The 24,667-nt window shown below is 41.2% G+C and overlaps 1 protein-coding gene across 1 annotated transcript in view; it reads left to right on the top strand.

Annotated features, from left to right (window-relative positions):
* Positions 1-4,561: 4,561 nt before the first annotated feature.
* The window catches only part of IFT81 (intraflagellar transport 81), a 36,262-nt gene continuing 16,156 nt past the window's right edge, over positions 4,562-24,667 (top strand). Inside the window, exons 1-10 of the mRNA XM_062504466.1 lie at positions 4,562-4,705; positions 5,593-5,696; positions 6,914-7,094; positions 9,938-10,027; positions 11,086-11,151; positions 11,470-11,580; positions 12,812-12,896; positions 19,034-19,197; positions 21,416-21,511; positions 23,295-23,441. Of these exons, the coding sequence (XP_062360450.1) occupies positions 4,562-4,705; positions 5,593-5,696; positions 6,914-7,094; positions 9,938-10,027; positions 11,086-11,151; positions 11,470-11,580; positions 12,812-12,896; positions 19,034-19,197; positions 21,416-21,511; positions 23,295-23,441 (1,188 nt within the window). The remainder of the gene's footprint in view (positions 4,706-5,592; positions 5,697-6,913; positions 7,095-9,937; positions 10,028-11,085; positions 11,152-11,469; positions 11,581-12,811; positions 12,897-19,033; positions 19,198-21,415; positions 21,512-23,294; positions 23,442-24,667) is intronic.

Raw genomic sequence — 24,667 nt, 5'->3', positions numbered from 1 at the left:
ATGAGGTGACATCCCGACCCTTCAGATCCCATTTGAGAAACAGCAATTATCTGCAACAGGCCTTGATGACATCCAAAAATTTTCCCCCATGCTGTGTTTTTCTGACTGACTTTTTCTGTCACAAATGGTAGCATCCTGTCCATGTTGCTTTTCTTTAAAAGAGCTTAAAAACTTAGACTTTAATTTTTCAGAGTAACTATTTTTGTGCCTCATAATGATTGCTTCAAAAACCTTGGCCTAACATTTTTACTTTCTCATGAATTGAATGTGTTGAGGAGGAAGGACACCTCTGTTTTAAAGCTGACAGCAATGTCACCCAGCTCATCTAACTCATAAAAGCACTGTCAAGTTTGAAAAACTATTGTATGTTCAGAAGATACTTTCTACATTACATAAAAGTGATATAAAAGGCTTGCTTTGAAAAACAAGCCACAAGCACTTGCACCAATTCAGTTTGACAACAGACTTTTCTGGATGGAGATAAAATAGAACCTAAAGAGCAGAAATACAAAGCAACTGATCAATGTTCCTTTATTTATAACCTCTATTTTGACAGCATTTCAGCCTTTTCCTCCTGTAAAACAGCACTTTGGGATAGCAATGTTGTTGGAAAGTGGCAGTGGGAACCCAGCTCTGAGTAGCAGAAGGTGGGCACAGAACCACTTGGATTTCCTGCAGACTTGATCCTCGGTGTGATTGGGATCAGTGTGCGCAATGTCCTGGCCTGCTGCCCTCCCAGGAGAATGAAAGCAACACCACAGACCTCGGCAGACTTTGTTCAGCAGACTTATCACTGAGAACAGCCCTCGCTTGGCAGCACAGAGGAAAATTTGCCCTTTAGAGGCAATCAATTATGGCATATTCCTAAAACATCTTATTGTTCTTGGAATCTGCTGCAAGGGGTGACTCGCCATTTCATCTGGCCTTGAACAGGAGGCTCTACAGAGCAGGATCTAATCTCAGAAACACTGGTGTGAACCTGAGACTAAGCAGTGGAGTTATTTTGGATTTTTCAGCCAAGAAACAAAAGCAAATGGCATGGCAAGAAACAAAACTGTGAGTGTTTTCTAGAGGAAGCTGAGTTAGCTCTGCCCAGCCAACCCTCCTTGTTAAATAACATCCTATGCCACACTCCCACCTCGGAGGATCCACAGCCACAACCACTTTCCAAGGTGGTCTAACACAATATTTATAATAACAGAAACAAACAAACAAACAGGAGGGGTCAAATTGCTTGAGCAAAGCAGAAGTATTGTCTCCTCTTCCTAAACGCTCTTGTTTTCACATGAGCATCTTCCATCTGTTTGGGATCTGACCTCAGCAGCCCAGCTGGGCGTTCATCCTCCTGTCTGTGATGTTCCCATATAAGGTGATCTCTCTTCCACCGGGGAGCAGGATTCTTATTTGCTCAGGTTTCGTCCCACTCGGATTTGCTGCTCTCTGTAGTCGAGTTCTGTCACAACTTTGCTCAGCAGCATCTGCACAGCCTGGCTGTAAAGGGAGGAGAAAGTCAGGAGGGAGCAGCGAAGCTGTGCCTGCAGACCCAGAGAGCTCTGGGCTGTTTATTTCTGTTCTCTTTCCTCCACAAGTTACCTCTGCAGGATGTCTTTGCAATAAGCAGCTTCCACAAGCCTTTCCCAAGCTAAATAAAAGACAAATTCTATCCAGAAAACTGGATGGAACTGCAGGGCTGAGCTCTTATAACAACTCTCACGTCAAACTTTCCTTCAAAATCTGTATTGCTCTCCACGCAAACTAATTTGGGAGTGTGGAAAATGCCCCAGAATTATACAACAAATATACTGGAACACTGGCTCTCCAGTCTGTAAGACTTGATTCAGCACATCACCCAAACTAAGATAACTTAAGACAAGTTAAGCATAAACAAACCTCAGCTGTTTCCTGTAATATTTACCCAAGGCTGCACTGAGAGTTTATAATCTCTTTCATGTCTGTGAAGATTCTCTTGTGATAAAGAGGTCAAGGTACTGAGCTAAACATTGATATTTTTTTTTCTCTTAGGCAGTAATTTTGAATATTCAGACACCACTGCAAACTGTAAATAGCAAGCAGCAGGGGGGCAGCCAGGGGGCTGCACATATGGAGAGCACAAAACTGGTGGAAGAAAGGATCATGATAACATAAAACTTTAGGGATGACACAGGATCTCTCTCACTTTCCCCAAGCTGGGAAGTCCCACAAAACTGGACTCCAATGTGTGATTTTGCTCCTGCCTCCAATCACTAGAGCTTTCAAACACATCAACAAGTTCAGCCAATCCAGTTCTAACAATTTCTGGTCATGGAGGTCTCCTTTCCCAGAGTCAGAGTAATCAGACTTCATGGGTTTCCATCTCACTGTCTCTTTTTCTTCTTATCTTGGTATTATCTAAAGTTTTCATCCTTCTTCTTCTTTAACATTACAGAGACATGAGAAGAGAGCAATGGTCCTTTCCTTCTGGGAAGGTGTGAGGACTGGAGTAATCTCAATATAAAGAAAAATCTCAGAGCAGCAGCCTCCCAGAGCACCCAGCCCAGATTCCTCTCCACCCTCACCACAACTGCCTTCCCCTCAGCACAGAGGAAGAAAGGATGTGTCTCAGTGTTTACAGAAACAGTTTCTCCAGGATTAAGTGATGGGGAACTCACAGGCACCTCCATCAGAAATACCATTCTCATCTGCTCCCTCTGTGTTCTACATGCTCAAAATACTCATCAGAGGAAACAGTAAGTGATACCAGGAAAGCATGACAAGGGAAAGCAGATCTCTTCTGGGAACTTGGAGGTGAATACAATTCCTAAAGGTCATTATATGGACTGACAGCACAAAGGAAACATGATCTGGTTTTAAAGTTCAAATCCAGGAGTCAGGAGACTTGGATTATGCTCCTGGCTCTGCCACAGCTCTCATACCTAACCACAAGGCACCCATCCATCCCTTTAGTCACTTCATTTAACCAGTTAAGGGCTCAGACACCAATCAGTGTCACTTCTCAGCCTTCCCATGAAGACCAATAAATTTTATGAAATTATTGTATGAAGCATTTTCTGTTTCTCAGAAGGAAAATAGGTGCTAATCTAAGATAGTCGCAGTGCTTAGAATTGCAAAGTATTGCATTTATGGTTGCTACTTACTGAGTCAAATTCTGCAGTGATTTACAACCTGTGCATTTCAATTGGCACCAATTTAACATGATTCACTGCATATTTTAATCCATCATCTGGGGACTCACATGGGATTCTAAGACTATCCAAGAACCTAATTGAAATAGAACAGAGGCTCAAAAATCCAACTATTTCAGGCCTAAGCATGGCTTTTGAAGGATCTGCGAGAACAAACTTGCAGACTGAGAGATTCCATGAGCAAGTTTGAGTTTAATTTATAGTCTGGTTCGGATCATTTGGTGTTTTTGAAGCTGCTGTCTTTGTTTCAGATTTATGCACTACGTATTTATCACTACTTTGAGGCACACTGACAACTGATGTTCAGCTTCGAGGACATAAATTTGCCATTTGCCCCAGACAAAGCCTGGGCCCAGGACTGGCTGTTCCTGTTCCACACGGATCCTCTGCACCCTTCCGTTTCAAAGGAATTAAGTAACTATTCACCTGACACGTACATCAGCCACACTTGACATCCCTTTGTGCTGTCAAAGCCTGCCAGAAACCTTAATTGGGTAACTGCAGCAATCTGTTTGTACATCTCCTACACACGCGACAACAACCTCCCTCAGAAGGAGCCGCAGAGCCAAGTTTATCCTCCAGAGGCTGAATCTCGGACCTATTTCTGCCACTCCTCGCACTTGTTCTCTGAAGAAGCCCCACGAGAGACTCGCCCTGTGCCGTGTCCTCCGCAGCGCCCCGTCAGCGGCCTCAGCCGCAATTCCCGGGCTGTTTGCGGCGGGAACGGGACTGGACTGGACGGGACGGGACTGCGCTTTCCAGCGGGGCGCAACGGCAAGGACTGACCGGAGCATGCTGTGGGGACACCGGGAGGGCTCCCAGTGCGGCGGGCTCGGCGCTGCCGCAGCCGGCTGTGAGGGCAGCGATCCACGACCCGCCAGAGGATCCCAGGGCCGGCCGCGCTCCCGGCTCCCTCACGGCCAGGCCACGCCCCCTCACTGCTAGACCCCGCCTCACCAAATCCGGACACTCCCCCTTCAGTCCGGACCACGCCCCCTCACCGCCAGGCCCCGGGGCCGTTCGGTAACGCCGGAAGTGACGCCACGCCCGTGTCCTGGCAACTGTCCCCACGGTAACGGCGCGCGCGAGGCTCCGGTCGAGGCCTCCCGGCCAGGGCCCGGCCCGGTCCCGATCCCGATCCCGATCCCGATCCCGCAGCCCCCGCCAGGGCCCGGCCCGATCCCGCAGTCCCCGCCAGGGCCCGGCCCGGTCCCGATCCCGTAGCCCCCGCCAGGGCCCGGCTCGGTGTCGATCCCGCAGCCCCCGCCAGGGCCTGGCCAGTCCCCGATCCCGGTGCTGAGTGGCGGCCGGACATGGTCATCGCCATCCCCCCGGCATCTGCTGTGTCTTCTCTGCAGAGGTTTTCCCGGGACACAGTTATGGGTGACCAAATCCAGTTCATTGTTGAGAAGCTCAATCAGGAGCCCTTCAGGAAGAACTACAATCTGATCTCGTTTGACTCTCTGGAGTCGCTGCAGCTGCTGCAGCTGCTCAGTGATGTTCTGGGGGAGATTGACTCGAAGGTAAGGAGGGCACTCAGAGGTGCTCAGATCTGAGGTGGCTTCACACTGGAATTTGCTTTTATTTAAGTGTCTGGCTCAATATAATCCTGCAGCGTGTCTGTTTCACCAGAATATCTTGTATGAATTTTCCAGGAAATAAACGTGCCTGGCAAGAATCCTTCCTGCCTGTACGTCTGAGTGCTCTTGGCAAAACAGCAAATATTTCTTGGGGCAGGGCGGCAGCATCCCTTTCCCACACAGGCTGATGACGGTGTTTTTCCTGTGAAATTAGGGTTACAGATCTTGGTTCATACTGACTGTCATGTTTACTCAGAGTCAAGCTTTGTCGTGCACACACCCAGGGCAGGAGCTGATTGAGAACTGAACCTCACGACTGTGCTGCTGCAATGGAAATTATATCCCACTCTTTGGAGGCTGCCAGAAGTGTGTGTGAGATGAGAAGGGCCCATTCACACACCTGGGGTGTGGATACCTGTGCCTTGGAGTGCCAGGATATCTGACTTCCCGGGTGGATGTGGTCAGTGTGACTGCACATGTGAGATCCCACGAGAAGGTATTCCTGCAGTAAATCGACCTGAATACTCATGTTGCAGAAAAATCCATTAGAAGAGAATTGAAGTTTGGTGATTTAAGGGATTTTCTGTACAGAGCATCTCACTATTGTCTGGTAAATTAATAAAGTCAATTATTTCAGTGTTGCCAGATAATTAACATCACTTGGACAAACAAGTTTCTAAAAATAATAATTGATTATAGTAAATAATATAGTGTTGTCCTAATTATTAGTAATTCATTATTAAATCTAGGTTTTATAATAGTTACAATAATTTTTACTATATGAATAGTAATAAAGAATAATTACATATTTAATTTTACAACCCATTTAGCATGCTGTTGACATTAGAGAGGAGCTGCCGGAACAAACAGCTAAAAGAATGCTGAATCTCCTTGGAATCCTCAAATACAAACCTCCAGGGACTCTGTCAGACCTGTGAGTACCTTTCTGCCTATGAATCATGTTAAAATATTTCTTAGGTTATATGGTACTGACCTTTAGTTCAGGTGAGTGCTTGTCCAATGCCCCCATGGATGTTGGGATGGGATCCCAGTGTGGCTCCAGGTAGGTGCTGTTCCCATATCCCTGTGGATGTTTTGGGGTTCCAGGTGGGTGCTGTTCCTGTGTCCCTGTGGATGTTTTGGGGTTCCAGGTAGGTACTATTCCCATATCCCTGTGGATGTTTTGGGGTTCCAGGTGGGTGCTGTTCCTGTGTCCCTGTGGATGTTTTGGGGTTCCAGGTAGGTACTATTCCCATATCCTTGTGGATGTTTTGGGGTTCCAGGTGGGTGCTGTTCCCATATCCCTGTGGATGTTTTGGGGTTCCAGGTGGGTGCTGTTCCCGTGTCCCTGTGGATGTTTTGGGGTTCCAGGTGGGCGCTGCCCGCACCTGTGCAGGTGCAGTGGTGGCTCCGGCCGGCAGAGGGCGCCGCCCGGCCCGGTCCCATCTCACCTGTGCCAGGTGATCCCAAATCTCAAACCCCGGGCTCCCCCAACTCTGCTGGCGTCCCCGAGGCTGTCACAGGAAATGAGGAGTTGTCGTTGCTGGCTTTATCCTTTTGGTGTGCTCCGGGGTTTTTACCTGACTCAAGGTAGAAGAATTGGGAGCCTAAACTGCAGACTTCCAGCTCAGAATGGGTTGGGTTGAAAGGGACCTTAAAGATCACCAGTTCCAACCCCCTGCCATGAGTAGGGACTCCTTCCAGTATCCCAGGTGGCCCAGAGCTCCATCCAGCCTGGCCTTGGACACTTCCAGGGATCCGGGGGCAGCCACAGTTTCTCTGGGCACCCTGTGCCAGGGCCTCACCACCTTCACAGGGAAGAATTGCTTCCTAATACCTAATCCAGTCCTGCCCTCTGTCACTGTGAGGCCATTCCCATTGTCCTGGCACTCAAAGCCCTGGTAAAACGTTCCTCTCTATCTGTATTTTTTGCTCCCTTCAGGTTCTGGAATGTGCAAATCCCTCAGCCTTCTTTTTTCCAGGCTAATCAAATCCAAGCCTCATCGTGAGCGTTTTCTCTTCTAACAGCATTACAAAAGTCATTAGGCAAGTGGAGAAGGAACATCAAAACACTGCAGATTTTTTTTGTTCCAAGCCAGCATTCTTTTGTTTGAGATTTATTGGCATTTTCTCCTGGTTGGTTCCATACAGGAGTGCTTTTCGCCAAGGGCTGGTTACTGGAAGCAAAACTGTAATTCATCCTGTCTTACACTGGCTTCTTCAGAGGACCAGTGAACTCAGGACAAGAGCTTACCTGGCACGTTTCTTGGTGAAACTGGAAGTGCCAACAGAGTTCCTACAGGATGATACTGTGGCTGACTTCAACAAACAGGTACCATTTCTCATGAATGCCAACATTTTACATTAATTAAAGTGCCAGTGGGAGGAGGGATAAATGAATCAGGGAGTTAATGCTGGAATACATGTTCAAGTGAGCTATGCTAAAAGCTTGTTGGAATCAAGGACAAGTAAAGATTCATAATGTCTTGACCACTTTTCCTCCAATAATCCTGAAATTATGTATTACTAAGTAGCATTGAATTAAAAGGCCTTAAGCCAATTAAGCACTGGGTGCCAAATAATGTTCAGAGCCATGTTGGCTTAGACAGACTTTTAATTTTTAAAGTTCTTAATTTTTGAACAGGTTTGGGTTTTTTTTTTTCTATATGAAATATGACCTGGATATTTATAAAATCACCACTTCAAACAAGTCCAGAAAATGTTATGACCAAAAGTCAATCTCTCCTAATTGTCCATTAATTGTATTTTTAGTCATGGTAGTCCTTTGATAGTATTTGATGCCTAATATTTGTATGAGCCTTATTCCACTTCTGCTTTAGCCATTTATTTTTTCTTGTGAATAAAGAAAAGATTTCTTATTATCTGTGATGACATTTCTACTTATTATGTTCCCACTATTTTTGTGAGCATTAAATGTTGATTTTAGATAGTCAGACTGGGTGGGTTTGAAATGTAAAACTTGAAGTGAACCAAAGTTTTGGGTTTATTATCTGAGGTACATATTTACTTAATTTTTTCCAATTTTCTGTGCCTTTTGTTCTGTAAAACCACAGTAGATTTGAGTGTTTGTAAGAGGTAACTTGATCTATTAACTCAGCATCAGCAAAGCTGAACAGTCTGACTGAGGCTTGAGTAAGCCTTTTATTTTTTTGTTACCTCTAACAATATTGGATTTATACCTTGAAATAACTTAGCAGAAGTAGCAGAGAGAGAAAGGAATGCAGATTGTATGTTTTGTTCAGTATGTCACAGTCCTATTGTGTATAAATATCCACCTCTAGAATTTCCATTACGTAAGATGTGTTCCTTTTTGGGATTACAGTAGTAGAACCATCTTATTAAACTAATACCCTGCTGATTATTTCAAAACAGAAGCTGGGGTAATAGAATGCCTTACTGCAATATAACATGACAGTGCAAATATTTAGATATTAATGAATTAAACAATTAGCCTGAATTATTTAGATACAGTCTTGCAATGGTGTCTTTTCAGGGAAATTTCAAAAATGAGAGTTTGGACACCTTATAACACAGTCAAGTTTTATGGGTGTGTAGAGTCAGCAAATCTGCCACCTTCCCAGCTGTGTTGTGATTTAGACATTGGATTGCCTGCAATATATAATTTAAGAAATAAGCAACTTCAGGCATTAATCTAATTATTCAGGCTTCAGGATTTGCTCCCAGGTGCCAGAAAATCTCTCTTTCCATGTAGGAACCTGGGTCATTTTTTGGTCATTTGAGTGCGTCCCTTATTTCAGGTGCATGTGGGGCACCCAAAGGGAAAAGAGAGAACCTTTTTTTGTCATGATCCATCAAACTCTGCTCTGTCTTGTTTGAATCCTGCCATTGGCCTTGAAATTTCATGTTCCAACAAGGAAAAGTCTTATGGAACTCCTCCTTTGACAGAGGTAGAGACACACAAAGGAAAACTCTTGGACACCAGCAGTGGGAATGCAGTTGCTCAGAGACCACCTGCTCATTGTCATTTCCTTTCATTAAGGGACTTCCAGAGTGCATAAGGGGTGTCATGGAAGCCAGTTGAGTCTGTGTTTTGTAACTTGTACCTTCTCATCCAGCCTGTGCATTCCTTGTGCATGCCACCTTTATTTGCCACTTAATCCAGCTCTTTATGATTTTATCTTCTTCTCCTTAGCCATTTTATTGCTATTTTTTAAAATTCTTTCCAGTGTGTCAGTGTGTGCTTGATACTGAACCAACCAGAACTGAGCAGAGAGCTCTGGATGCTGCTTCCCCAGGTTTTTATAGAATGGAGTTGCTGCTTCACTGCTCAGGGCTCTGATGCCTTTGTTTGAAATGGCCTTTGCTCTTGTCATTTGGTATTCACCTTTCATATCAACTGCTCTTTCCAGGAAGTAAAAAATGACTTGATACTCTCCTTTTAGATTTTTCTATCTCATTGAAGGGCTGTTTCTGTGGAGATTGTCTTTCCTTATACCTCAGCTCGCGTTTCTCCCAGTTGAATCTAAATTTATTTCCTCTCCATATTTCTAAACTCTTGCTGTCCCCTGTTATTTCTCTACCCACACAGACTTTCACACTGCCTCTCAGTTTAAGATTCCTGGTGGGCAAAGTACTGGTGTGGAAGTAGCATACTGTCTCCTTGTCTCTGAGTGCTGAGCTGCATCTATCAATCTCTGGGATGTTCTGAGGGTTATGCAACGTGGAACAGCCATTTCTCACGTGTTCACTCAGCTCTGCTCTTGGGCCACTCTGGAAACTCAAGCCCCACTGCTTCCATCCAAAGTGTTGTTAGAGCAAACTCTTCCTTTTGGGGCTGATGCATTTATATATGTGTTACATACAGATGTATAGTAAGAGAGTAATTTGTTAATTTGTCCCTCTCGGGTGACATCTTATCTTCTGTTTTGCAAATACACTCTGTATTACAAAAGGTGAAAATACTGAGAAAATGGTGAAGTTCTGATTGTGTCTTCAAGTGGAAGATAATACACTGTGATTTTTTTATTTCTGCTTTATAAGCTGACAGGCTTTTGCAATGAGAAAATGCCTTTTTATGTTGTTCTCACCATATTTCTATGTCTACGTTTACTGTCTTAGTAGTAAAACAGTGTGTTGATCTGAAAATCCTTAGACACAAAGCTCATTCTTCACAATTTCCATTTCATTTCACAGTATGAAGAACTCATGGAAGCATTTAAAAACCTACATAAAGAGCACGAGCAGCTCAAAATATCTGGTTTATCAACTGCAGAGATAAGAAGGGTAAAAAAACTCCACAGTTTTTAATTTAGTTGGTTTTTTTTGCATGTCAGTTCCATGTTTGTTGGCTTTGTGGACAGTGTGAAAGCCACAGAGGCCAGAGCTGATGGGCACTGCAGCTGCCTTTTGACACTGCTCTCTGTTGGCAAACACAAAATCCTTGCTTGTGTTTAGAGCTGAGCTTTCTGGAGCAGACTGGGCAACGAGGCTGCCAAGACTCTGTGCAGCATGATTTCCAAATATCAGAACTCCATTTCCTCTGACTGCTGACTGATACAAAGCCTTTTGCTTTCCTGATAGCGGCTAATAATTCCAGAGGGTGTTGAATGAATTAAGAGCTTAAGTCAAAAGAAATGATGAACCCACGTGGCTCAAGTGTTAAGTAGAGATATTTGCTCTGTTTCAGCAAAATAATTAAGCTTATGTACAGCTTTCCAGTGGACACACAGACGAGCCAAGCAAATGCTGAGATAAGGTCTACATTAGGAAAATTCCTTTTCCTTTCTCTTATAACTATCAATCTGTGGAGCCCTGCTGTTGTAAAATAGAATTAAAGGAGAATAATAATCAGATACATGTTTCAGCACTAGAAAGTGTTTTTTTTTTTAAGAGATCCTTAATACAAAAAGTGGCAGCAGACATGGCTCATAAGCAGCTTCATGCAAATTGGTCTGCCAGGAAGTGGGTAATGCTGGTGACATGAAGAACATATGTCAGACTGCATCAGATGCTGAATTCATGCTGATTTGTTCCTTGGTGGTTTGTGTTTGTTTGTTTTTATTTTAGAGAAATCCACCTGCTATTATTTTAAATGTTCACACTAATACTCAAGGATGCAGATGAAGTATGTTAGCATAAAGAGAGTGGGAACTGTGGGGGAAATAAGGGAGAAGAGAGATTGAAATCCTGGATGTTTGATCATAGATCAATAAAATTATAACCACCTCCATATATTCAGGGGAGAATTCTGATTTTCATAATAATTTGAAGAGAGTTTAGCTCAATCCAGTATACAGGGGAAATATATTAACATTTTTTTATCTGTTTTTCCTGCTTTTTAGGACATCAGTACAATGGAAGAGGAGAAAGATCAACTGGCCAAAAGAGTAGAGCGTCTTAAGAAGAGGGTAATAAGAGAAGTAACACTCCTACATTTCAATGTCATAATCCTTGGCCTGCAACTCTGATTTTGGAATGCAAACAAGGATTAAGATAAACACATTGTATGTCTAGGAAGGTATCAAGTAACTAATTGACCTACAGGGAATCTCCCCAGGCCTTGATCCAGAGCTTTTAAGAATCTCGAGTCCAGTACTTTGCTGTCATTTCTGAGTAGTAACGTGTATGGAAGGGAAGTGCTAAGTGGGCTTGTGAGACATATGATCTCTTGAATGTATTTCTCAGCTATCTGACAGCAGCATGCACTATTTATCCACTTGCTGTAGGTGGAGACAGTACAAAATCATCAACGGATGCTTGAAATAGCAAGACAGCTTCGCTTAGAGAAAGAGAGAGAAGAATCTCTGGCTCAACAGAAACAAGAACAAAAAAGTCAGGTACTGGCATAACAACATACCTGTTCAAATAGAGTTGTTGATTTTTGTTTGGGAATCGTGCATTTTAAAAATACATCAGGAACAACAGTAGCTGGGAGAGTTTCTCCCAGCCCTGGAAAATTAAATCCCATTTAAAAGATCTATGTACATTTTAAGGGAAGAGGTTTGACCCTGCAAGCTTTGAACACCACAGAGAAGGTACTTGGCTGCCTCAGCTCCCACTGACATCATCCTTTAGCATTCCCAGGAAATGTTCAGTGACTTACTGCTGGAGCACCCAAAGGGAACTCTTCATATTTATGGTAGTGAGCAAATGTTTCCTTGGTTTGATTTCTATCTCTGTGATCTGCACCAAGATTTCAGAGGCTGAGCAACACAGCAAGTACCTCATCTTTTTCCTGGGTGGGGCCAGTATGTAGTCAGGGATTTAGGCCCCTGAATTTGGGAAAAATTATGTCCTTAGAAGCCCTGGGAGCAGTTGACATCCAAGTGTCAGGGTGGGTTTTATTCCTCTCCTGTGTTGTCAAAACAAGATACTTAATAGAATCCAGTGCCATTTTGTTACACCATCTCACCAAATTCTGTAGCCTGAATTTTAACACTATTAAAATGGGATAAGTCCTCAGATTTCTTACATTGCAGCCTTTTTCTGGATGTGGGATCAATGGGAATCAGTGGCCTCTCAAGCTGTTGGGTCTTTGATTGAGTCTGAGTAAGATCATGACTAAAATGAATGTGATGTCCAGTTAATTCCAGTTCTTACTACACATCTCTCTAAGTCACAGAAATGCAAATCAGCAGGGGCTTGTTTGGCAGGAAGCTTTCCACACTGCTCTTGGGATGGACAGTGGATTGCTGTGACAACTCAGCTGCATTGCAGGATAAGGAGAGTTATCTGCTGCAATCCTGATTCCTGCTGCCTTTTGTTGTTGTAATGCTCAAGCCACTTGTATTTTTGATTGAAAATTGTTGGATGAATTTCTGCCATCAGACAAAATATCACTTGGGAGAACAAGAACACTCTTCTCAATTAACAGGAGGGAATATCAAGTAAACCCAGGCCAAGTGCTGAAAATTTGGTCTGGCAAATTCCCTTGTGAAACAGAAAATCACCAGACGTTAGAGCTGCCGTGTCTTGTGTTTGGGGTTCTTCTGGGGCTCTGCTGGTTTAGTTGTTTGCACATGGATTTCCAAGGAATGACCCTGTGTGTGTCCAATTGTCTCTCCAAAGTTGTTCCATGCAGAGCAGAAGCTGCAGAGAGCCCAGGTCCAGCTGAAGGAGATGAAGCACATGGTGGCAGATTCCAAACCAGACAGTGAGTAGAGCTTTTCCTGTTGCATCTTAGGTTAGTGTGGTGCAAAACATGCCATAGAATGGTGTATAAATTACTTCCAGAATGATAGTATCTGACTACTTCCAAATTTAAATTTAGTAAACCAAAGTCATTGTTCTACTCTTTCAAGAACATTTACTATTTCAGTTGCATCACACAAATGCTTTGGCTGCTCTTCTGAGATAAAGGACTTTTCCCAGTCACCACCTTGTAGCACTGTTATTACTTTATAATTTTACTTTGATTTTTTTTTTAATGATTCTCATCTGCCTGTGAACCACAAGTGGAACTAAAGGAGTATCTGAGCCATCTCTCAGGGACTTGCAGTGGCTTTTATAACTGTTCCTTTTTTGCAGTAGCTATCAGAGAGTTTATACAGCAAAGCTGTGTCAACAATTCTATTTCAGTTCCTGGGTTTTTTTAAGGCCAATGGAAACTTGATGAGTTCAGTTCACAGAAGCAAAGGTAACATAATAAAAAGCCAGTAAATATGTCATTTAATCATCGAGATGAAAATAAAGTTAACATATTTAATTTCCTTATCTTGAGTCCTGCTTGCAGGGGTAAAAACAAAAAGTATTTAGATGTTCCAAATCAAAGCTTGGAGTCATTACTTAAGAAAACTTGTGTTGAAATGGTGCCCAAACAAAGACCTCAGGACTCAGCTTTGTAATTGCCTTCCCCAGTTACAAAGGCACTGCCTGTAGCAGCAATTACAGAATGCCAACTGTGGGGTTTTTTTAATAATTGAAATTAAGTGACCACAGCGCACTGAATAGGTTCCATTTATTTTAAAAGCTTTGTTGGTCTACAAGGTAGCACAGATTATTTCATTTTGAAGATTCCCTTTGGCTGCAGTTTGGTACCTCAGCTGCCTCCTGGTATCACTGGAGCCTTGTCTGCTGACAGTGCAACAGCTGGATTTTCACTGGAAGTCAGATCCTTCCCTTTAAAGGAAACTTCTTGCATTTTTAATATTCGGGTGTTTTTACTTCCTAAACAAGATAAAAAGTTCTGAGTTGTTGCTAATGAGCAGAAGCTTTGTTGTTTATCTTATGGATTTGATTACTTCACTTTATGATTAATTTTATATTTAAAGAAATGTAAAGAACTCTGTCAGGAATGCAGCTAGCACATATTCATGAGTATGATTAGCACGCAATTAGCATCAGCCTGCTTGAGCTGTGCCAGGAGAATATGCCTTGTGCTTGATAGGATTTTAACTCTTAGAAACATCATATTTAGAAGGTTTTGTATTGTATCATTAATTGTTATGAGCTGCTACAGAACAGCTGGAAGTGATGCTGCTGGTTCACAGAACATTCCTTCCCTGTTTATTAACTTCAGTCCTTCCCTGTTTAATAACTCCAGTACTACTCAGGATATTGTTTAGCTAGAGAGGGATTTGCTGCTGGTAGCACTAAGTAACATGAATTTTCATATTGTGGAGGGGTTTTTTGTGGTGTTTTTTTGTACTGAATATGAACAGTATTTTTATCAACACTGGCTTCTGGTCTAAATAACCCAGCTCACACTCTGCAAAATTGACATAATTTTGTTTTGAGTATCTCTGCTGCACGAACAGAAATTGATAAGATGAAGAAACAAACCAAATCACTGAGTTCTTGGTCCCTGTCCATTTTACAGGAAATTACTGGTTACTTTATTGGCAGAAATATGAAGAAGTGAATGAGTAGCTTGAAAATATTGATTAAAAGAATGTGTTAAAACGATTTGTTGATGAACAGTAAAATGTGTAATTTATAAACTTCATTAAGTTAATATTAGAAATAGATTTAGAACACTGAGAACTTCAAAGACATTTGTCAAAGAGGCATTGCTTTGTACAGATGCCTATTTTATTTAATTCTTGATGAAAACCCGAAATTTAGGAACCTATTACTTAAATATTCCAATTTGTATAAAAAATTAATATTTTTCTCTTCCACACAATGATCTTTTCCTAAAATTCCAAGTTGAAATGATCTCTTCCAACACTGCAGACCACATTACAATTAAAGTTACAGAAGTATTTAGTAAAGGAGACTGGCTTAGGTGGAACTTCATTTCATTACACTTAATTTCATCTTCAAATGATATTATTTATTATAATGTCACTGCCAATCGATGCAAGGTCATGATAAAGCACTTTTAAGATAATTTGATATCTGTGATGAAAATACAAGTCTGGTTGGTGAGATTGATGGTGTTGCTGTAGTTGTTTTTTTTTAAGGTCATTTACTCTTCTACCCCATTTTGAACAAACAAGGCAGCAAAAATTCAGTGTGGTGTCTGTTAAAAGGATTAAAATTGGTTTAGTGGAAGGTTTAGAGAAATGGAATGGGTGTTTGGTTGGTTTTTATTTGGAATTTACACCAGATTCCTGAAAGAAAATAGCAAATTATCACTAATGAAATAAAAATAGGGAACTGGCTGAATAATGAGGAGACTGATGATTCCAAGTGACCACAACCTCTTGGGAATCCAAGCCCATGCCAACAGTATTTATTTTAAGGAAGAGCCAAATTCCAGGATATTCCTCCAGGAATAATGTATATACAATGTATTTATGGCATGTGGGGCTTTTCCTAAGAAGTGCCCGAGAGGAATTTGTGGGTCACATATGGAAATGGGAGAGCTGGAGCTCCCACTGCCATAGATGAGGTGCCTTGCCTGCTTTTATTTCTGGGAGAAAATACCAGAGGAGAGTTTCTTTGCCTCTGGGTTTGGCTCTGGCACATCCAGCCCTGCAGCCCCAGGCCAACCAACATTCAAGAAGAGCACTGAAAGGTCAGAGAGGTTTCAAAGAACTCTAATAATAATGAGAAACTCAGAAAGCAGAACTCAGAATCACAAATTCAGGAAGCTTTTTTGGTTTTTCAAGGATGTATGGAAGGGATGATTGATCTGCCAATGTTTGCCTGTCCCAGGCCTCTGTTTAAGAGAGGGAAAGTGGAAGTGATGTTCTTGGAAGCTGTGGAGGAAATCATTTCAGCCCTTTCTTTGTGGCTGCAGAAAGTGAAGGGAAAGATTTGATGCTGGAAGTCTGTTCTAGACTTGGTCATGGCCTTCCCATGTGATATTAAACAAATTAATAGAGAGTCTATGAAATGAGTGTCCCTCTCTCTTTTCCCCACTTTGAAAAACTGAATTCCTGTTGCAAGTGGTTCTGGTCCAGGATGCCCAGCTGGCAGCCTGTAGAGGTAAAAGCAGTGGGATTCTAAGCACAAGGTTAATCAAGTTTTAGCACCATTAACAGAATTATGCAGAGAAAATTGCCTCTATTCTGCGTGACTGAGCAAGCATGAATAAACTCTTTCTCCCATCCCTCTCTTTATAATAATAATAATAATAATAATAAAAAAATTTGAATGGAAAACATGAGGAGTTGCTCTGAATAGCTCTCCACATGTAAATACATGGTTGGCAGAAGCTTGCTAAAATAACCTGAGGGCACAGAGCCAGATTTCTGTGCCTCTTACGTGTGTAGATTTTGTAACCGTAAGTCAATGTTGAAACATTAAAAACAGAATTTATATGTGTAATGGAAAAGATCTGAAGTATCCTGGCCTTTTTTCCTCTCTAGCCTGGGAATTTGCAAAAGAATGTTTTTCACTGAAAAAAAAAAAAAACAAAAACAAAACAACCCAAACCAGGAGCTGTCCTGTGTTTTGGTTTTTAAGTTTCTGTTAAGCAGCAGAAGTAGCTCTTACGTAGTTACCTACTCATGTGTTGAGTTGTATAGGAGGAGAAATATATCCAGTGTATTCAGGAAATAAATTCTATTACTCATGAGGGATGTTGACATCATGTCTTTCCCATCAAGAAATCAAGTTTTAACTTGTTTTGTTGCTCCATTAAGACTCAGCACAGGACAGAACCAGACAGGGGTAACAGGACTTGGTAGCAGCTCCGAGGTTATTTGAGGAATAAATCAGGTTGTGATCAAGGTTATACCCCATGAAGTCAAAAGGTCTCTGCTCTCATCAATGCTTTTGTGGTTTTTTTGCTGAGTGTCTTGTCATATTCACAACAAATCATTTAAGCATGTACATTTTTATCAGAAACTGGAGTAGCACAAGAAATGAAGTATAGGTTATATATGCAGGTTTCTTTGCTGCTAAAAACCTCAAGAAATTGATTTAATTAAAATATTAATATTTCATATCAGAATAATGTAATTGATATCACATTGGTTTTCACATCAAAGATCTTGGTTATAAATATGAGACTGGGAGAGGTGTTCCAGTCAGCTCTGAGGTGATAATTCAGCTCACAGGGGTATGTGGGAAGCAGCTCTGCTGCATTTGCAGAGGTGGAAGATTTCTAGTGAGACATTAAAATGTGGTCCCTCCTGCCCAGCTCTGTTGTGGGCTGAGGAAGATTGGAATTGAGTTCTTCTGGAGGAAAGGAGGGAAACCTCTCCCAGTAAGTCCCAGTGTGTTTCCCAGGGTGCAGCTGCAGTGCCAAGTGTACAATGGCTGTTCCAGAGGCAGAGTAACTCCACTCTCCCATTCCAAAACCAATCTGGGGGCTGTTTGTTTTGATAAATGACCCCTCCACGAAGGGGAAAAGGTCTTGTGCTAGTGTTGCTTTCCATAAACACAGAAATCAACAAAGTGGGAAAGAGGAATTCCCACTCAATTTTAGTTTGCGTTGACTCGACTTCGTTGGCAGTGCTGCTTTCCCCAGGGCCTGTTTTTTCTCCCAGTTCTTGAGGTTTTCTCAAGAGCTGATGGCTTATTTCCCTTCTGGCAGCTTTCCTGTCACAGTGGGCTGGGAGCAGGGCTCAGGAGGATCTCTCAGGACACTGATTTAGAGGTAAATAGCAGCAGAAGAATGGGGGCCCCTTTTCTTGAGCTTTTTCACTTTATTCTGACCTTTCCCTTCAGCAGTCAGGCTTCTTAGCCTGAGAACCGAAAGCTGTTTTCATTTACATCCTTTCCCATCTCTGTTTCAGCAGCATCAGATGCACTTTTGTATCTCTGCTCAACTTCTCTCTGCTTGTGCAGTAGATGAAAGAGATGGAGATTGAGAACTTCTTGTTTTCCTTGGAGTTTCATCACAATTCCATCTTCTCCCTAATATGGAGAAAACCAAAATCCCAACCCTAGCAAGTTGTTTGAAAATTAAAAAGACCCCTGGATCACCTAGATCATGAAAAATACTCTGAAATACCTATTCCCACTCTAATCTGACATGCAGCTTCCAAGTCTTGTAGTCCTTGGCACAGTTGTCTCTGAGGAATTACTGCACTGAACTGCCTCTTGTCAGTGGAGACTGTGCAGTGTAATTTAAATAGATAGTTCCTTTTATTCTGTTGCATTTTTATCTGTGAATTGTTCTTATCTGCAAGTACTTGGGTTTATTTATAAATGATCTGTTAAGGAGCCTGAATTACTCTGCCTAGAAAGAGCCAAGTCCTCCTAAGCCTGGTAAGAAGTAGGTGCATCAGGCTGGTGTCCAGCAAAGCTTATAAATGGGGTTACTTTTTTTTCCATTGGATTGTTATTTTCTGCATTTTCAGTCTATAAACTGTCCTGAGATTAAATATATGTTCTTTCAAGAAGAAATCGTTAAAGGGAGGCAAGCTGTGTTCCAGCAATGTAAAGGACCCTTAAAGTAGGCATACATTAAACTTTGCCCATTTTAAGGCCTTTTTAAAAGCCAGACAGAAAAAAAGAAGGTTTATTTAAAGCATGAATCTCCAAGGATATAATAAATCTATCAACAAGCTAAGCCAAATTAAGATTTTTCTACAGATAAAGCTTCAATGGCTGTTTATATCAGTGGTGTGTGTTGAATTCTGTATCTGATTCAGCTGGAGCTTCACATGAGATGGGGTTTACTTGTTATTAATGAGAAGAATCTCTCAAGGAGCTGATAGTTACATGTTAGAGATACAAGTGCATAATAAATCCTCTTATATTGTTTAAGATCCAGATTAAAAATTTAAATCAAGTAACTCCCCCTTTCTCTGAGCACTGAAAAGAAAACTCAAATGTTATGCTGTTGTTATTGTAATCAGCTGCTAAATACTTTAATGTGTTTGGGAAATCAAACTTAATTATCTGCTACATTGCTTTTATAGATACTCACTGATTTAATTTGTTTTTAAGGTTTAATGAAGAAACTAGAAGAGGAGATGAATTTCAATTCCTACCTGGCAACTGAAAAAATACCCAGAGAGATGGAAAGTAAAAAGACTTCAGTGTATTTCTTACAAAAGGTGGTTGCAGAGCCAGCCATGACTCAAGCTGATCTCACTGCACTGGAAAGTGAGGTGAGGGACCAAGGTCACACTCATTTGTGTTCTGTAGCATGGTCTGAGCTTCCTGGACTCTGCAGTGTTCTTATCCCTGCTTCATATCCTGGAGAAAATGTTTCATTTCCGAAGAAACATCCCTTCAGTTGGAAAACCAAAGGTGTCTCAATCACTAAGTGCAAACTCTCTGTGGGTTTTTTTAAATACCCACAAAAGAGACACAAACAAACCAACCCCAAGCCAAACCCCAAACCCAAACATATCCTTAGGTGCTATTGAGGAAATTGTGTTAATTCAGCACTTAAAGGTTGATTTTTCTTCTCTTCAGATTTCACTTGTTTGAAACTCTCCCTGCCATCCAGACACATCCAGAGCTTATGGAGGGAACCTTCCCTGAGGGGTTTATCCTCACAAGATGATGCCCTAATCCATGTGCAATGGCTCAGAACTCCTCAGTGTTTGGAAAAGCCCTGCATTGTTTGATTTAGTGTTTAAGACCAAAGAAAATTTGGGCATCAAATACTTGGCTTACCTTTCCAGACTTCTTCATAAATTAAAAGCAAATAGTCTTAGAAAACCCTTATTTGTCAGATATATCCAGAATGTGCAGAGGGGTTTATTGCCACAGAAGTACATTTATATATTAACTCAATGAAGTTTTCCTATTTGCATAATCCTAAATAAAAGATTAAATACGAATTATTATGTCCTGGAAGGATTTGGAAGAAAGCTAATTGTTAGTATTTCTATTGATGGTAATGATGAAGATTTACACCAATGTTAGAGGGAAGAAGAGTAGTTCTAAATCCTAAATGTCTTCTCTTACCAGCTGTGTTTAGTACCCCTGGGATTTCCAACTCAGGCTTTGCCATGAAATAGAGATAATGAGGAAACAGAGTATCCATCTTAAGGGATGACAGCATTAATAAATGGGCTGAAATAATAAACCAACTCTGTGATTCAGCCTCTGCTTTCCTAGATTAGTTCCTCTAATCAAAACAATATTTGTGGCTGCAGTTATGTCTTTCAGACATGCTTGAAACCCTGTTTTGCACATTTCTTTTCCAAAAGTGTTGTTGGGTTTATCGCAATATTTTAAAAAGCTTTAAGTTTTACCCTCTTTCTCCATGATGCAACCTTTGATTTGTTATATTTTGGAAGTACCTTCTTCTTGAAAGATAATAAAAACATGTCATACGCATGGCTGTTATCACAGCATGGCCTTAGGCAGCTTTGGTTGTTTTTTTAAGTCAGCTTTTTATTATGTCAGTGCCTTAAAAAGGAGCTGAACTGCACCACCGTGCATTTTATAATATAAAACCCAGGAATTTATTCACAGAAAGGAATTTTTATGCCGTATTCAAGCCAAGAGAATTCTATTCTACCACTAATAGAATAGAATTCACAGGAGAGTTGGAGTCTTTTTCCAGGTGTTGGAGTATTTTTAGTCCTATTGAGCAATTTATTTAAGATTCTCAGTTTTCCAAGCACATGAATGTTGCTCCCAGAACTTCCAGGGTGATTCCCAGTACTGTCCCTGTGTTGTGGTCTGACTTCCTGGGATTGCAGCACACGTTTACACTGCTCCCTTATCAGCAGCAGAGAATTAAAGGAAGGTTGTTGTTGCTGTGTTTTCCATGGCTGGTGGGAGTCCCAGTGTACTGGGAAAGCTGGAATCTGCACTTTGGTGTGGCTGAGAGCTCCAGAAACTTTGTCTGGAATGAAGCTCAGCAGTTTGGGACGAAGGACAGTCAAGTGCATCTTGTGGCAGGAGGAGAAGGCACCACAGACCTGGAATATGATGGTCTGTGACCCTACAAAGTGTTGATTAAATCTTTGGCACTTAATCTTTATTTGCTTCCCTTTCAACTTCTGCTAAATGGTTGAATGAAAGGGAATGTTAGTTCATGTCAATAAAAATACATTTTTCACTCAGTATGTGGCAATTTCTATTTTCTGTACCAGCTCACTGCATTTTCTCTCCACATGCATCAGTTTACTTCATTTTCAGGGCCAACATCACGGTTCTGCCTTATCATAAAGGCACAGAACTGGAAATCCAAAAACAGCCTCTTCCTGGCCAATACTTAATGACTCACTGAGCTTTTTGGGTCTGTTTCTCTGTTTTAAAAAGAGGAACTGGCTAGATTGTAAATCTGGGTTGAAAAGCATTTAATTCTTGGAGAAGACAAAGACACCAAGCTCTGTTTCCTTAGTTTTCCACTCTGTCTTGCAGAGAGATGAAGTTAATGCAGAAATTAATCAGCTTATTGAGAAAAGGATGATCAAGTATGAGCCAACTGATAGTAAATTCTCCATGTATCGCCAGCAGGTAAGAAAGAACAAAATGTGTTTTAAGCAGAAGCAGGAGGAAAACAATCAGTCACCGATTGATTTACATGCTGATTTTTTTTCCTGTGATTTATCTAGTATCATCAATATAAATACATCATAATGGAAGTCAGAAGGAAAATAAAGAGCTGTTGAACATATGTATGTTTAGGGCTGAGTCAGATGTGTCAGTGAATGCTTTGACTGCTGTCCTTGCATCACAGCAGTTCTGGAAGGGGCATTTTCAGGAGCTATTTTGGTAAAGTTCCAGCTGTAGATGGATTCTACAAGGCAGCATGAGGGCTGCTTGCTGCAGCTCTGTGCCTTCCTTGTGTCTGACCAAATGCCATTTTTCTCCTTTGCATCTCTTAAGAAGGAATTCTTTGATTTCTCATCCTGAGGCTGCAAAATAATCTTGCTATGAAATAGGCTATCTGGTCCAGTCTTAGTAAATTCCCAAGTTATAAAAAGGATTTCTGAATTTGGAGGTTTTCAGAGCTTACACAGGAACCTGAGCAATTCCTTTTCCAGGCAGCCTGCACCACTGCTAATTTTATGGAAGATCTTCAGTGTGATGCTCATGATGATGGCTTGAAAAATAAAAAGCCTTAAGGAAAATGTATCAGTGGGAGGGGAAAAATAGGGATAAGATATGTACTGCAGTTCAGTCACAAATGCAACGTGGAACTCCATTTTATTTTGGAAGAGATGCTCTTCCTGAGAGAAAATCCTGCTCTGGAATATGCTGGGACCAAGGAGAAAGCTCCTGGTCAAGCAGCAGCTGAAGTTGCTGCTGGGAGCTCAGAGTCTTTGGAGCTCTTTGCTTTCTTCTGCCAGGCCTGGGTTCTATTTCACAAAATAATCAGCTCTGTTGTTCCCCAGATTGTCACCACAAACACCTTTGCAGCAAAGAGCTGAGCTCCCACCCCAGCACAATTCTGCTGGAGATTTATTTAGGGAGAAAGCTGGTCCTCTCAGCTGAGTGTGAGAAAGCTGCTGTGTTTTGGCTTCATTTTTTTGTAAGTTTTCCCTTTCACTTGAAGAAACCAGTCATGCCTCAAATTCCTGCACCTGCATCTAAATGAATGTGTTATTTTAGAGTATTTTTCAACAGGATACTTTGGCAAGAGAAAAATGTTATTTTTTTTATTTTAATCCTTGAACTAATGTATACTTATGTTACCAAATCTGTTCTGGTCAAAACTCAGGTACTACTAAATATTCATTGTTGTATAAAATATTATTTTAAAGTGCTTTATCTTCTAGACTAAGAAAAAAAGAAGGAATAATCTGTAATCGACACTATTTCTGTACTTTATTGCTTTATTCATCATCTTCTAGCTATTTGCCAAGATTTAGTGTCTCGGTTCTGCTTTAGTGTAACATATTTCTGTAGGTTGGAGTAGGTTGGAGTTACAAAAATCTGTATTATGACATTTGTGAAATCTTGGATAACTTTCCAGTTAAGCCATGTTGGTGTATCTTACATATGCACCAAGAGGGACTAAGCAGAAGAAGCGGAGCAGCTAAAATGCCTGCCTTTTTCCTCAATGAAAATGAAAATATGAGGTGAAGAAATGTAAATCTAAGATGTAAAAAATATCAGCTTGAATCTGGGCAAAAAGGCTGTGCTGGAAACCTCATCTATACTGGAGAAAGTTGGGTTGCTGCAGCCAACTTCAATGAGGTTGTGGTTTAACCTGCTGTATATAATTATACATTTTGTCTAAAAATCATTTTCCTCCTGATTAAACAAGGCAATTTTTACGTTAATGATCTTGCAGGCTTCTATAATTTCCCGGAAAAAAGAAGCCAAGGCAGAAGAGCTTCAGGCTGCCAAGGAAGAGATGTCCAGCCTGGAGAGGCAGATGGAGCAGAAGAGCAGTCAGGCCCACGAGCTGGAAGGCTCTGAAGTCCTGACTGAGGATGAGGTAGGGATTTGTAGCTATTTTCAAATTATTAATTTCTCTTATTCACATTGTGCCTAATCCATTGCAAGGTATACAAGGACTCAGTGTTGGGCTGAATTAATATTCCAGCCAGAATAATGGCAATATCATCAGTGGTTTGATGGTGAGTAACTAACCATAAAGGTCAACATGATTATAAATAATATAAAAAGTCTGTATGATTATAAAGCATAATAGCAGTGATTATTGCAGATGCAATTAGTCCTTTGGTACTTATTACCCACGAAAGGTTTTACTTAAAATCCAAATTTCACACACCCTCCACAGTTCATCTGTGACATTGATTTTGACTGGCACAGACAGTGTGGCCCAAGCACAGTGAGATTTCAGCTGTACTTCTCAAAGCAGCTTTTTCTGCTTCAGAAGTTTGCAAAGAATAAGGGAGTTGCAGTTTGGTACTGGTTTGTCAGCAAAATAAATTGACTTTTCTTCAGCCAGTAATTTTTCTCAGATGGGAAGAATCCTGCTAAGGGAACTTACAGGCAGAGTCACTAAACTAAAGAGAATTTTATCTGCACCATTCTCTGACTTAATATCATTCTCTCATGTACTGTCTTTGCACTGCCATCATTTAGCCAGAGGCACACACTCCTTGCTTGCTTGTTCTGTTTTTGTGCTCTTTTTTACATACTAAATACAGGGAACGCCCTTTTCAGAAGGAACTCCCTTCCTAATCCCACAGGACGTGGCTGCTCCACAAATTCAGTTACTTTTAAAGGAGTCTGAAAGTGTGGATGAAGAGTTCAGGTGGAAGATGTTCAGGGAGGTGTGGAAAATGAAGATGTTGGTTTCTCTTCCCATCACACACTGTACCTTTTCCCTTGGTAGCAATAATAAGGAACCCACTGCATTAGGTTTCTCTCCACTCCAAGGTTTTCAGCTCCAGTGGGCACATTGGTGGAGACTCTGACAAGTTTTTAAGCAAAAATAAAAGCAGAAAGCTGACAGTTTCTGTTTTGTGACATGTGATGGGAAGAAGTGTTTAATTAATCAACAAGAATGTATTACCAAGACAGCAACATATGCTTTACATTATCTGCACAGGCACTGTAAGGTAAGAAATAATTGTGCCTATTCTTCAGGAGACAAGAAACTGATCCATAGAAATTTGAGAACTGGGTAGGAAGGAAACCTCATAACCTTGTAAAAGGCTTAGTAATGAAAAACTCAAGTTAATTGTCTGACAC

This window comes from Cinclus cinclus, chromosome 17, assembly GCF_963662255.1.
Source record: "Cinclus cinclus chromosome 17, bCinCin1.1, whole genome shotgun sequence".
In the NCBI taxonomy this organism is placed as follows: domain Eukaryota; kingdom Metazoa; phylum Chordata; class Aves; order Passeriformes; family Cinclidae; genus Cinclus; species Cinclus cinclus.
The sequence above is the reverse complement of the archived record's forward strand: the minus strand, read 5'-3'. Positions and strand labels throughout refer to the sequence as shown.